This window comes from Ranitomeya variabilis, chromosome 5, assembly GCF_051348905.1.
Source record: "Ranitomeya variabilis isolate aRanVar5 chromosome 5, aRanVar5.hap1, whole genome shotgun sequence".
In the NCBI taxonomy this organism is placed as follows: domain Eukaryota; kingdom Metazoa; phylum Chordata; class Amphibia; order Anura; family Dendrobatidae; genus Ranitomeya; species Ranitomeya variabilis.
The window spans coordinates 156,484,478-156,499,168 of NC_135236.1; the positions used below are offsets into that span (position 1 = coordinate 156,484,478).

Below are 14,691 nucleotides of genomic sequence, written 5' to 3' on the forward strand. Positions count from 1 at the left end.
AATAGGTGAAAAGTGCTTGTTATTTCAGGTCTGGCAATTATAATAAATAGGGATTTTCATATAGCTGCATGATCTGGTCATCAGCCCGTGTGTTAAAGTGGTATCAAGATATGGGGTATGTGATCTTTTGAACAGGGTGATTTGGATGTTTCAGGTTGTCATTATGATTTAAACACAGTAAAAACACAGTAATTTGACAATAAATGGCTTCACCCAACCACTAATTATGAATGGAGAAAAGTTTTGGTGTTATTGGAGCGCCCCCACACCGCCGCAGGGCCGAGGGGTACCCGGAGCCGGGCCTCTGGGATCTCAGTCCTGGGGTTGTCACGGTGGCTAGACCCGGTCCGTGGCCCTGTCTGTCAGTGGGGGATGTCCGGTGCAATAAGTGGTGTTGTAACGGTGCAGTTGTGGGGTGCAGGTCGCGATAAATAATGAGGACACCAGGTTGCAGTCTCTTTACCTCTTTACTGAAGATCTCTGGGTCCTCAATCCAGAATACGGCTCACCAGGCTGCGCAAGTCCGGCCGGTCCAATGACACTTCCAGAGTTCTCTTCACAGGAGGAAATCTGTGCCTTCCCCCTAGCGCTATGTGTTGTAGTCCTTCCCTGCTGTGCTTACGGAAAGTACCCCACAACTGTTGTGTCTGTTTCTGATGTTCCCTCACAACTCGACTAGATGATGTTCTGCTAATCCTCCGTCCCTCCCTGAGGTTCGGGTAGGAACATCACCCGTTTGACGGGTAGGCCTGGAGTTCTTCCGGGACCCTAGAGACGCCCCTCTCCCACAATTGCCTCCCAAGACTTCATAGGTGATTTGAGTTAGACAGCCCGCCTGAGACTGACTGTCCTGCCGCTGTTTGGAGTATTGCTTGAAGCTGAATGTTGTTCTACTCCCTCGGCGTTCCGGCCACCGGTATTGCGCCTCAGTAGGATGTTGCTTCGGTCTTACAGCACGACTCCTACTGGTATTTCTCCTTTGCGTGATCCCGTTTCTCACTCAGCACAATCTATCTCTCTTCTAATCCTTTCTTGGGCACCGCCGCTACCCGGAGCAGGCACGGTCCCGTTACGTTCGTTCTCGTTGCCAAGCCTCTCTCAGGATCCCACCCCTGACAGAGACCCTACTGTATCTTCCCCTACAACACCCTCTGCCACAAGGTGTTGCCTGGTTCCAACCCAGTCAGCTTTCTGATCTAACTTCCTGCCTGACCCCCAGTTTACCCACTATGGTGGGGAGTGGCCTAATGAATAGCACCCTTAGCTCCCCCCGGAGGCCCGGCTGTGAAATGTATTGGTGTCTGTGATACCTGATCAGATGAACTCCTTCAGTGCCATCGGATGCACCATAGCTCCCCATAGTGGCGGAGCCACAGTACTGCAACGACCAGGACTCTGGGGCGCTGCACTCCCCCCTGGTTAAATACAGTACTCCGGGACTGGGAAGAAAACAACAATACAAGTTTAGCAAAAAGACATACAGTTTGGTTGAGTGCAATAACAATAAGTATACTTGAACAAGCTTCCCTTTATGGGAGGTGAGGACACTTGAACGTTACAAAACATGGTTAAATATCATAGCAACATGCTATAATTAACTTTCCTTACCCAACCGGGTATTCTACTAAGTGCAAAAATTGTTGAACAATAATTTAACCTTGCCTTTAAGGACATACACTCTTAGTCCACTAAAGACCTTCCTATAATCACATTATAAGGTATTTTAACTTTTTCATTCTCCTTCTTTAAATCTGCAGGACCGCCTGTCCTATCGGCACCAGACCTACTGCCTCTCCTTTCTGTTACAGGACCGCCCCGTTCAGCCAGGGCCTACTGCCTTTTCAACTACTATACACAGTATAGAACATAACATTACTTTCAGTTTAAGAGCACTGAGCCATCTCTACATGACTCCTATGAGGACTCAGGGTTTACCTTCTATCCTAACTATCTATCAACATTATCAAGCATTTTCTTCTGAACATTAAGCCTTCTCATTATCTTTCTTTCTATCATGCATGCTGGACTCCACGTCTATCCCTACGGGTCCACTGCATCCTTCTTCTACCTTTCACATTTTTACTTCTCAGAGCACATCATCAGTATTTCTTCACATTTAACTAATTAAACACATATAACTTTCTCGTACAACATTATCATCACTTTTCTCTCATCAACATTATTGCTACTTGTCTTAAGCAATATTTCTATCGAAATGCGGCAAATGAACATCCCCTTTAAGAGAGGACCAAGTCTCTGTGAGGTAGCGTATTTTCTCAAGCTACCAGTCCATACTCAGCAAAGGTTCCAGTGCGGTATCTTCGCAAAGAGTCCTTCTTTAAGTAAAACCAGTAGGGAGCGCCTTTAATAAGGTGCAAACTATGTACAAGAAGTTCGGATCATGCACTGTTCATGATTTCAGCAGTTTTTAAATAACATAGAAAAAATAGAAAATAACCAAAAACAATAGGGATCCATAAGGAATTAACCCTGAACGGGTTTAGCAGCAACAGTAAACAGTAACTATATACATACTCATGGTATCGAGGTTTATTCTTATAAGTCTGGGGGTAATCTTGGTCCCCCAGCCAACGTGGCACCCGTACTGGTAGTTGGTCTCTCAGATGCCATCAGATCAGCCGGTGCCTGGATTTGAAGGCTAATCCTGCTTGCGAGTTCGGTAGCCGCTACAAGACGTACCGTGGTGATGGGAACGAGGTCCGGCAAATCGGGATCAGTCATGATCGGGACAACAGGGGGCGCTCTCTCAGGCTCACACCGTCGAACGTTCCAGGCACACCATCCTTGTGCACTCCGATGGCGGTTGTAAGTCACCTGATCCCCCCTTTGTAACGGATCACCATTTCGACTGCAGCAGGGGGTCTTCACATTATAGCTAGTGACAAAGACATCAGTTGGTAGCCCCGGTTCCTGTATGGAGCCCCATCCCCTCTTCGGGTGGTAGGCCAGTACAGTTCCCCGCTTTACCACGTCTTTCCTGCCGGGAGCAGACTTCTTACGTTGCGTGTCAGGTGGTTCGGTCTCGTCCCGATCTTTCCAGTGTTGGATCAGACATTGTTTATACTGCTCCCAGGTAAGTACCGCAAGGGTGAGGCCATCTTCCCGGGTCCCATCCGGCCCTGTCCAGGGGGCGTCCCACCGAAGGATCACCCCGTCTAGGCCCACACCTATGGGTTCTCCCATCTTGGTTGGTAGCGGCGGCACTAGCTTCCCCATCGCGTTGGAGGTGAGGATAACCCGCTCCACCAAGAAGGAACGATCATTGCCGGGGTGGGGAGCGGTCACGGGAGTGGGATCGATCAGGGGAGCTGGATCGGTCGGGAGAGCAGAATCAGCCAGGGGAGTAGGGATGTCGTCCATACCTGCGCCTGATGTGATTCCACCGATGTCGCTCAGGTCCGTTGACAAGGACACTGGAATCGGCTGCAGCCCGGACCGCGGCTCCTCCGGAGTCATCTCTGGACATAACCCCGCCCTCCATGATTTCGTGACTAGGATAGGCAGGCTCGGCTCCTCCACTGGTGTCTCCAAGGAGTCCAGGTCCCTCACCGGCGGTGGACGCGAGTCCTCTTCCGATGGGTGAGGACAAACCGGGATCACCTCGCCGTTGTTCGGGCACCTGCTGTTCATCGTCGCTATCCGGCATTCGGCGGCAATGCATGCATCTGACTCTGCCATTTCTCCAAGGTCGAGGTCCTCCTTCACCTCGTTCCCGCCATCGCAAGTCAGGGGGCGGTTCTCTGCTTTGAGGCAGGTCATCGCTTTGCAACAAGAGGCGCAGGGGGCGATCACCGCTTCTGGCGCCACTTTGGTAGTCCCCTCCCATGGCACGCCCTCCTGCTTCTCTGGCATAGCAATGGCGGCGGTTTTTGGCGGGAACGTTTGGCGGTAAATGGCGCAGCACAGTCTTTGCAATAAAGTACAGTCCAAGCACAACAAATCACAGTTCCAAGGCACACATGACCTGATTCTTCAGGCTTAAGTAGATCCTGTTCGTGACGCCAAGTTGGAGCGCCCCCACACTGCCGCAGGGCCGAGGGGTACCCGGAGCCGGGCCTCTGGGATCTCAGTCCTGGGGTTGTCACGGTGGCTAGACCCGGTCCGTGGCCCTGTCTGTCAGTGGGGGACGTCCGGTGCAATAAGTGGTGTTGTAACGGTGCAGTTGTGGGGTGCAGGTCGCGATAAATAATGAGGACACCAGGTTGCAGTCTCTTTACCTCTTTACTGAAGATCTCTGGGTCCTCAATCCAGAATACGGCTCACCAGGCTGCGCAAGTCCGGCCGGTCCAATGACACTTCCAGAGTTCTCTTCACAGGAGGAAATCTGTGCCTTCCCCCTAGCGCTATGTGTTGTAGTCCTTCCCTGCTGTGCTTACGGAAAGTACCCCACAACTGTTGTGTCTGTTTCTGATGTTCCCTCACAACTCGACTAGATGATGTTCTGCTAATCCTCTGTCCCTCCCTGAGGTTCGGGTAAGAACGGCACCCGTTTGACGGGTAGGCCTGGAGTTCTTCCGGGACCCTAGAGACGCCCCTCTCCCACAATTGCCTCCCAAGACTTCATAGGTGATTTGAGTTAGACAGCCCGCCTGAGACTGACTGTCCTGCCGCTGTTTGGAGTATTGCTTGAAGCTGAATGTTGTTCTACTCCCTCGGCGTTCCGGCCACCGGTATTGCGCCTCAGTAGGATGTTGCTTCGGTCTTACAGCACGACTCCTACTGGTATTTCTCCTTTGCGTGATCCCGTTTCTCACTCAGCACAATCTATCTCTCTTCTAATCCTTTCTTGGGCACCGCGCTACCCGGAGCAGGCACGGTCCCGTTACGTTCGTTCTCGTTGCCAAGCCTCTGTCAGGATCCCACCCCTGACAGAGACCCTACTGTATCTTCCCCTACAACACCCTCTGCCACAAGGTGTTGCCTGGTTCCAACCCAGTCAGCTTTCTGATCTAACTTCCTGCCTGACCCCCAGTTTACCCACTATGGTGGGGAGTGGCCTAATGAATAGCACCCTTAGCTCCCCCCGGAGGCCCGGCTGTGAAATGTATTGGTGTCTGTGATACCTGATCAGATGAACTCCTTCAGTGCCATCGGACGCACCATAGCTCCCCATAGTGGCGGAGCCACTGTACTGCAACGACCGGGACTCTGGGGCGCTGCACTATCACTCATATTCTCTGAAAAAAGGCCTAGAAAATAAAAATTCAGCAGGGGTGTGTCAACTTTTGAGCACAACTGTACATTAGAAGACCAAATAGCTACATTTTAAAAAAGTGTTCTGAAATTTAAAAAAAAAAAATGTACATAGCAATAGAAAATGTTGTGGAATAAAGAGACATTCTTTATCCTTTAAAACACCCACTGCTTCACCATCTCAGCTGCCATTTTTCCTTCCTATACTTAGTCATGATGTCCCATACAGGAGTCACCTGAGACAACTGAGGGGCGATCTTATAACAATGTATGAGTACATAAGGGGACAATATAAATATCTCTCCGAGGTTCTGTTTATACCAAGGAAGGTGACGGTCACAAGGGGGCATTCTCTGCATCTGGAGGAGAGAAAGATTTTCCACCAACATAGAAGAGGATTCTTTACTGTTAGAGCAGTGATAATCTGGAATTCCTTGCCTGAGGAGGTGGTGATGGCGAACTCAGTCGAGGGGTTCAAGAGAGGCCTAGTTGTCTTCTTGAAGCGTAACAATATTGTATCTTACAGTTATTAGGTTCTTTAGAAGGACGTAGATCTGGGGATTTATTCTGACGGAATATAGGCTGAATTGGATGAACAAATGTCTTTTTTCAGCCTTCCTAACTATGTTACTCTATATGTTTTCTACTGTTAATTGCTTGCCTCAGCAGGCACGTGCCATCTATATAAATTTCATTGCTGAAGCCAATAATTTATATAGTGAAGCAACTATGGGACATTAGCATAATTTCTAGAATTGGTGCTGGAATTTGAAGACAAATGCCATCTTTTGTCAAGGCTGGTATAAACTACCTTGAAAATACCCAAAATTTTATCCAACTTGGAGTTACTCTAAAATTTTGCGACGTTTGGTGTTTGGTGTTTTCATGCCAGTTTTTCTCCGTTCTCCCTAAACGGACTGAGCCAAGGTGGGACAGCTTGTGGTGGGGACGGGACACCAAAGCTTGACTAATTCATGATGAGCTGTGGCATTCCCTATGCCAGATATCTTACTCTAGTAAAGGGTTTCTTGTTATGCTTTGGAGCTGTCACATCACATGTTACAGTGAAGCCAATTAGATGGGACTATCATAGTTTCTTGCAAGTGTATTAGTGGGGAGAAAATGGATGGCATTAAGGAATATATCACAAATCACCATGTTACCTCTGACAAGAATACTGGCAGTTTTCTGTAGAGCAACCAAGCAGCGCCATATGGTTCATTTCTGTAGAAATTGGTTTGTCTTCTCAGAAATGATTGAGGGATAATTTTTAGACCTTTTCTAAATTAAAAAAACATGAAAGTCTGTCAGTGCACTGTCATTATATAAGCCATTGGTTACTACCTCGCTACAATCTCTTTCTACAGTAAGGTATGTTTGTCATTACTACAGTAGGTTTGTGTTAAAGAGCTTGAAAGGGAATGACTACAGTGTTAAAAGACTTCAGAGTGTATATTCAGGGTAATTAGAGGCTTTACATTATTGGGATTTGGGAAAAAATGTAACGAACTTTGTGAATTCAAATGTTACCATGTAACAAGTCTAGCTCAAATCTTTGAGCCCAAGTGTGTATCTCCTGTGGAGTCCAAAGTTGAGAACTGGAATCATTCTTTTATGACGAATCCTGTGTTAACTAAAGAATATGATATCCCAGCATAGTAATAATAATTACAAGATCAGGAAAAGTTTGCTAATGTGAGTAACAATCAAGCATCAGATTTCATTGTTTAGTCTAGAATCAGCTGCTGAATTACGAATAGAACTAACTTTAAATGGCAACTGACCTTTCAAAAAAAGGTGAAGAAATACTGCAGACTCACTTGACCTCATGTTCTGTCCAAGATTAAAGTTTTTTTCTGAAGCCGTATGCTTACTTACACTGCGTTGCTTCCCAGTGAACCTGCAAGGCTCTCCAAACTGCAGGTGGCTTGGATGCTTTCTAGAAGCCTGCCAGTGCTTCACTGGCAGCACTGCCTTTCCTACACTCCCTATGTTGTGGCATCCTCAGGAATACTCTTTTATTCCCCTGCATCTTCCAGTATTACAATTAGCTCTGGTACTGCGTCTTTTTGGGGCCTCAATTTTGCAAATATTGCATCAAAAACTAAATCAGTGTAAAGACACAAAATAGGGCCAAAAAGACGCAGTTTAAGAGATTATTGTACAGGAATGTTGAAATAAACATTAGCTCACAGATATTTTTTTCTTTTTTAGGTAGCAAATTAATGGGATTGTTTAATGATTGATCCTCAGGAGTGCACCGCTTCTGTTTCCGGCTGTCTGATTGCTGGAGATGATGTGCATCTGAAGATTGACAGTTCGGACCAGTGACCTGGTTGCATCACCGATCTGCATTGAGCTCTCTCTCATGTTGCTAGCAAAGGCTGCTTTGTTGAATTGGAAAAGCGCAATGGAGACTGAAGCTGGCTGGATCCAACAATCTGACCAGCCTCAGAGCAGTGAGAGCAGGCGCTAAGCATAGTGTCTACAAGTGGCACGTGCTTCTTGCGTAGGTAACTGGCCACTTTGAGACAGCAGGGTGGCCATTAAACTCGTCAATGAGCTGTGCACTATAACATGAAAAATCCCTCCTTTCTTGAGAGAGAATGCTTTTTATTAAGAGTTTTTGCAATTTTTCCCTTTTAGGAAGAACAACCATGGTGGTCAAGCACTTTAGAGTTTTTCAACTGATAAACCATCAACATTTTGAAATAAATTGCTTTGAAAAATTACAATTGTCTATAAAATAAAAATAGGTTGTTCTTAAGTGCAGTTTCCTTTTACATTTATGTGAAGTCTCATTAAAGCTAAGGTATTCTGAGTGAAAACACAGCAGCCCACTAGTATAATCACCATGATTAAGGATAACTCATTTTTGTCCTACGTGGGATGAGTCTAACTCGCTTTCTTAATCATAGATGTTTTTACGGCATTGTTTTGTATTCACGCGTGCAATCCTTGCTCTGCTTCTTGTCTGTCCATGTGAACTGAGCGTAGCATTGTGATGGCTACCTGTCACCATTAGAAAACATGTTTCCTATGCATTACACTGCTAAGCAGATGTTAAATCCTCTCGCAAAGTACCTCAATGGGCTTATCACAGCTACGGCTTTCTGTGTACAAGCAGAAGTTATTACTGAAAGAATGTCATTACCATAAAAAATGGCTATAGTCTGTACTCCTGATATGTCAGTGGTTAAGGTATTCTGCGCTCTACACTCGTGTCAGCACATGGAATTGTACAAGAGAGCAACCGACAGTGTGATGAGCCCTTCAATTAGACTTGCTTTCATCTCATTGTAATATCGCCTTCCCGCAAGACACCTGCATGTCTGCGTCTTATAGCCGAGATAACTCAGTATTTATTGTGCTTGTTTAGAAATGACTCACAGAGTGGTTCTCCAGCCGAGGTAAAAATTGCCAGCGCTATGCTTGGGTAACACCTTCTGATATTAAGCTTTACAACTAAGAGACCCTTACATTATGCAGATCCCTTAAAGGGAACCTGTCACCAGGTTTGGCCAATACAAGTTACGACCACCACCTTTTAGGGATTATCGACTGCCTTCTATAATGCTTAATATCCTGTTGTGAACTATTCTTCTTGGCTCCCTCTTGTGGTCACTAGTGGTTTGGCACTTGGATTGTCCTTTCCCAGGTTGGTACTCACCTGCTTCGTTAGGCCTGGGGTGTTGCTATTTAAACTTCCTGGATTCTCAGTCCAGTGCCTGGCATCGTTGTAATCAGTTCATTTCTGTTTGCTCCTGTCTTCAGGTCCTGGTTCTTTGCAAGATAAGCTTTGCTCCTGTCTTCAGGTCCTGGTTCTTTGCTAGATAAGCTAAGTCCTGCTTTCTTATTTTTGATCATTTGCATTGTTTATATTTTTGTCCAGCTTGTACAAAATGTGATTCCTGATATCGCTGGAAGCTCTAGGGGGCTGATATTCTCCCCCCACACCGTTAGTCGGTTTGGGGGTTCTTGGATATTCAGCGTGGATATTTTGCAGGGTTTTTTGCTGACCATATAAGTCATCTTACTATATTCTGCTATTAGTCAGTGGGCCTCTCTTTGCTAAAATCTAGTTCATTCTTACGTTTGTCTTTTCTTCTTACCTCACCGTTATTATTTGTTGGGGGCTTGTATTACTTTGGGGTCTTTTCTCTGGAGGCAAGAGAGGTCTTATTTTCCCTGATAGGGTTAGTTAGTTCTCCGTCTGGCGCGAGACGTCTAGGATCAACGTAGGCACGTTCCCCGGCTATTGTTATTGTTTGTGCTAGGATCAGGTATATGGTCAGCCTAGTTACCACTTTCCTATGAGCTGGTATTTATGTTTGCAGACTTTGCTGTAATCTCTGAGGTCCCCTGCCATTGGGATCATAACAATATCCCCCATCCTCTGGAATTCTCTGCCGCAACACGTCCGACTATCAACCACATTCGTATCCATCAGACGGAACCTGAAAACCCACCTCTTCAGGAAAGCCTACAACCTGCACTGACCCTGCTGCCTCCTCATCATTACCGAAGCTACCGTCTCACCAACACCGGAGCTCCTGCAACCCTCAACCTACTGTCTCTTTCCCCATAATCCTGTAGAATGTAAGCCCGCAAGGGCAGGGTCCTTGCCCCTCTGTATCAGTCTGTCATTGTTAGTTTGTTACTGTAAGTTATATTTGTAATTTGTATGTATCCCATTCTCATGTACAGCACCATGGAATCAATGGTGCTATAGAAATAAATAATAATAATAAGACCCCGATCTGACCTGCAAGAGAAGAAAACTAAGTTTTATTCTGCTCACCTGTGGGGCGGTCTGGTTTGATGGGTGTCACTGGTCTTGGTCCGTCTCCTCCCATCTTCTTGTGATGCCACCCTCTGCTTGCTTCATGTGGATGACATGTCACTGCGACATCCACCCAGGCTCCTCGGCATCGCGCTCCTGCGCAGGTATACTTATCTGCCCTGTTGAGGGCAGAGCAAAGTACTGCAGTGCGCAGGCGCCAAGGAAAGGTCAGAGAGGCCCAGTGCCTGCGCACTGCAGGATTTGCTCTACCCTCAAAGAACAGAAAAGTACGCCATCATTTCTGTCCAGGCCTACTTTATGAGTTTAATTTTTCTTTAAATTCTGTGGAAGAATGGTTGACAAGCAATGTCTGACATTCATTTGTATGCAAATTGCCTCTTCTGAGAAAAAGAGGACTTAACTCTATAGGGCCACCTGTTGGAAGTAGCGATCCTACAAGTCACAACCAACCCTTTAACGAGTCGTGCAATATGACTTGGGATAAAAGCCAAATCAGTATCTCAATTTGCAGACATGGTGTTTCGGGCTGTTGGCCCTCGTCAGTGCAAAGCATGAGAACTGATTTGGCTAGGTGAGAGGCCCTGGACTGGGGTCTAAGGGGTAACGTTTCTCCTTATAGAGAGTGACATACCAGCTGGCTTGTCAAGGTAAGGAGGCTTATTTGCCGTACAATGCCCCTCTGGGAAATTTAATATGAAAATTGCCTCTTCTGAGAAAAAGAGGACTTAACTCTATAGCGCCACCTGTTGGAAGTAGCGATCCTACAAGTCACAATCAACCCTCTAATGAGTCGTGCAATATGACTTAGGACAAAAGCCAAATCAGTATTTCAATTTGCAGACATGGTGTTACGGGCTGTTGGCCCTCGTCAGTGCAAAGCATGAGAACTGATTTGGCTAGGTGAGAGGCTCTGGACTGGGGTCTAAGGGGTAACGTTTCTCCTTATGGAGAGTGACATACCAGCTGGCTTGTCAAGGTAAGGAGGCTTATTTGCCGTACAATGCTCCTCTGCGAAATTAATTATGCAAATTGCCTCTTCTGAGAAAAAGAGGACTTAACTCTATAGCGCCACCTGTTGGAAGTAGCGATTTATACAAGTCACAATCAACCATCTAACGAGTCGTGCGATATGACTTAGGATAAAAGCTAAATCAGTATCTCAATTCGCAGACACGGTGTTTCGGGCTGTTGGCCCTCGTCAGTGCGAAGCATGAGAACTGATTTGGCTAGGTGAGAGGCTCTGGACTGGGGTCTAAGGGGTAATGTTTCTCCTTATGGAGAGTGACATACCAGCTGGCTTGTCAAGGTAAGGAGGCTTATTTGCCGTACAATGCTCCTCTGGGAAATTAAATATGCAAATCGCCTCTTCTGAGAAAAAGAGGACTTAACTCTATACATTAATGTGTTCATTTTCATAGATCTTTTATGTATTATTACTTTTGTCAGATTCAAGTTATTTCTGTGACCATTATGGGTTTTTCTGTCATTAAACGAGAGGTACCAACAATTTTGACCATGTGTGTATTTGTCTGTCTTGTACAGATTTTCAAATATTAGGTAATAGATCGTGAGCTGCTGTACTTACTTTATCTATTAAAAGGATTGTCCAGGACTAAGAACCTGATGATCGATTCTTGTAAGAGCTCATCAGTTTCGGATCACTGAAGATCTGACACCCGGCACCCCAAAAGCTCAGCTAATATCTGGAGGATTAACCACTGAAAATTCAGTGTACAGAACCAGAGCACCACAGCTCCATATTTGTTGTGGGCTTTTTTGGATACTGTACCTCTGCTCCTACTGAAGTGAATGTAATCTGAGCTGCAATACCTGAGAACAGCCACTAGACAAAGTACAATGCCGTGGTGTTCTGGCTCAGTGCGCTATGAGCTTCTGTCGGCCATCGCTCTAGGTATCAGCTGATCATTGGGGTGTGCCATATGTCAGAGCCTCACCAATCTGATATTTTTGCCCTATCCTAAAGTGAGATCATTCATAGGTTGGTGTCTTGGTCGTTAATAGGTTGGAATTCCTTTAAAAGTAATCTGTCATCAGGTTTTTGCTATCTCATCTGAGAGCAGCCTAATTTAGAAAAAGAGACCCTGATTCCAATGATGTCAGTTTACTGGGTGCAGCAGTTATAATACAATCTGAGTTTTTAAATGTTGCATTCAGCACAGCTCAGAAAGCTAAACCCGCCCACATCCCTGCTTAGAAGCTTACAGTATACATTATCTATTGACCGTAACCTGCTAATCAGTGCAGGGGATGGAAATGGACCAGGAAGCACATGAGCTGCAGTCCTTTTTGTTAATCTTCTGCTGATAAAACACTCATTGTTTTGCAACAACAGTGCATAGCCTAATAAGTGACACATTGCTTAAATCTGTGTCTCAGCCCCTATTTCATGCTGCTCTCAGATTAAATAGCAAAAATCTGCTGACAGATTCCCTTTAAGACTATATTTAGTGAAAATGTGATTTAAAGTGGCTGTATAGTTCAAAAAATTATATTTGAAAATATAGAATTTATTAATTGACGTTTATTTGCAAAGTGAACTGATTTTCAGCTATCAACCTCACTGCAAAACGCATATGAACAAGATCCACACTCATATAGTATTAAATTAATGTACAGATGCACGTTTGCCATAGCCCATATACAAACATGTATGCTAACTTAGCTAACTATTTTTGATCAGAAAATGCTTCATCCATCCACCAACAACAAGGTGTACTTAATTAATAGACCCTAGCTCTTCTATCTGGAGCAGTGCAAGCTTCAGCAGCTCCATTTCAGGTTTGTCATAGGAGAGAACTTCAGGTGTCAGCATATTGCCAATGCTCTATGTGGGGGGGGCTGGCTGCCTGGCTACTTTCAACACTGATGTACTGCCACAGGAAGCTCTCTGGTGGATTGCATTTAAAGGGAATCTGTCAGCAGGTTTTTACTATTATAACTGAGAATAGAATAATATAGGGCAAGTATACCTGATTCCAATGATGTGTCACTTAGTTTACTGGGTGCCGCAGTTGTAATACAATCAGAGCCTTTTACATGTTACATGAAGCACAGCTGAGAAAGCTGCCCCCGCCCACACAAAAGCTCTCTATGTACTTTGTATATTGACAATGAGCTGCTCATCAGAGGAGGGAGCAGAGTCAGAGGACGGAGCAGAGATGGACCATTACTCATGTGAGCCCGAGTCCTGTCAGTGATAATCCTCAGGTAATAAAGCCTTCATCGTAAGTAAACAACAGCACACAGCCTAACAAGTGACACATGACTGAAATCTGTTTCAGCCTCTGTCTCCCGCTGTCTTCATTATATAGCAAAAACCTGCTGGTAAATTCCCTTTCAGGAGTTTGGAAACACCTCTCTAATGGTGCAGTTTGCTTTAACAAAAACAAAATGAAACTTTACTCACCCTCCACCAGTCCAACGCTAAGTTTCTACAACTGCGCTTGGTGTCTGGTATTGTTTGCAGTAATTAAGTCACAGTGACAGCGTTGAAGCCAATAAGTGACCTGATGGCATGGGGCACTCTGGGCCACTGTCAATGCGACATTAGTGATGCAAACACTACCAGACAACCGAGCAATGGTGGTGACTCCACACTGGACCCAAAGAGGGTGAGTAAAGCACAATTTCATTTTTAATCTGTAAAACCCCTGCTGCCAGGTGCCAGGAATGAGGTAAATAACTTGAGACTGGGAACCCTTTGGAAATAAAAGTACAGTATAGCAATAACTTTTACACATTTAGAAAACCTCTAAAGGTGATTCTTTTTCCAATGTCCATTTCACTTAACTTTGTTTCAAGAGGTAAAAAAAAGTTTAAGGCATCAGAGAACTTTACAATTAGATAAACAGTGGCGGTCGATCATCTGCAAACAGTCGTAGGAGCATTTAAATGCAAGTGTAGAAGTTATTAATGATTTCATGGGATTCAGGTCAATTAATGTGCACACGTTCAGTGCTGGCTGTTTATCTCCAAGATTGATTGTGCGCTCCTCATTTCCATCTCATCTGCATCCTTCACAGGGCTTACAGGTTGGAACAAAGGAGTTAGAAGAAATGGGGGCAAAGTTTTGCCTTGGACTGATAATTCTTCTATCCAAATCTTTTTATACTGGAGCTCTGCATCCTCAGGTGGAGGCGCTGCTCGAGGCGGAGAGAGAATGTGCTGACAATCACAGAACCAGGTAAGGGATTATAGGAATCTTACATATTAAAATTAGTATTTTACTATTCTTGTGGTTTCTGGACATCTTAAATATTTCCTACAGTTAACACTTTACATTGGTTTGAACAATTAAGTTTTTTGAGATCTAAGGTTTTTTGTACTAAGACAGTGAGTGCGATCACTTCAGTTAGGGCATCAGTGGTAACTGGGTCCATATCATATTCTGACATCTGTATGTGGGGACCAAAGGGGAATTTTCATTTCTTCCTACATCTGTAATTGAAAAAACACAAAGTTGAGCTTGGTTTGAGTTGGTAAACATGCAGCACATAAATGCATGTTCACATTGGCCATAAAACATACAAAACCTACAAGAAAAAAAATGAGCAAAAACCCTACTGTAACTAAATAAGTAAAAAGCAAAAGCGCATTTAAATAACACAGGGTTCGCAGTAATACTGTTTTTGATCAAAAATGGCGTAAAAGCC

The 14,691-nt window shown here is 45.0% G+C and overlaps 1 protein-coding gene across 1 annotated transcript in view; it reads left to right on the forward strand.

The window, feature by feature from the left end:
* AGBL1 (AGBL carboxypeptidase 1) overlaps positions 1-14,310 on the forward strand; it is a 797,337-nt gene extending 783,027 nt beyond the window's left edge. Inside the window, exons 22-23 of the mRNA XM_077262682.1 lie at positions 14,062-14,222; positions 14,307-14,310. Coding sequence (XP_077118797.1) covers positions 14,062-14,222; positions 14,307-14,310 — 165 coding nt within the window. The remainder of the gene's footprint in view (positions 1-14,061; positions 14,223-14,306) is intronic.
* Positions 14,311-14,691: the final 381 nt, after the last annotated feature.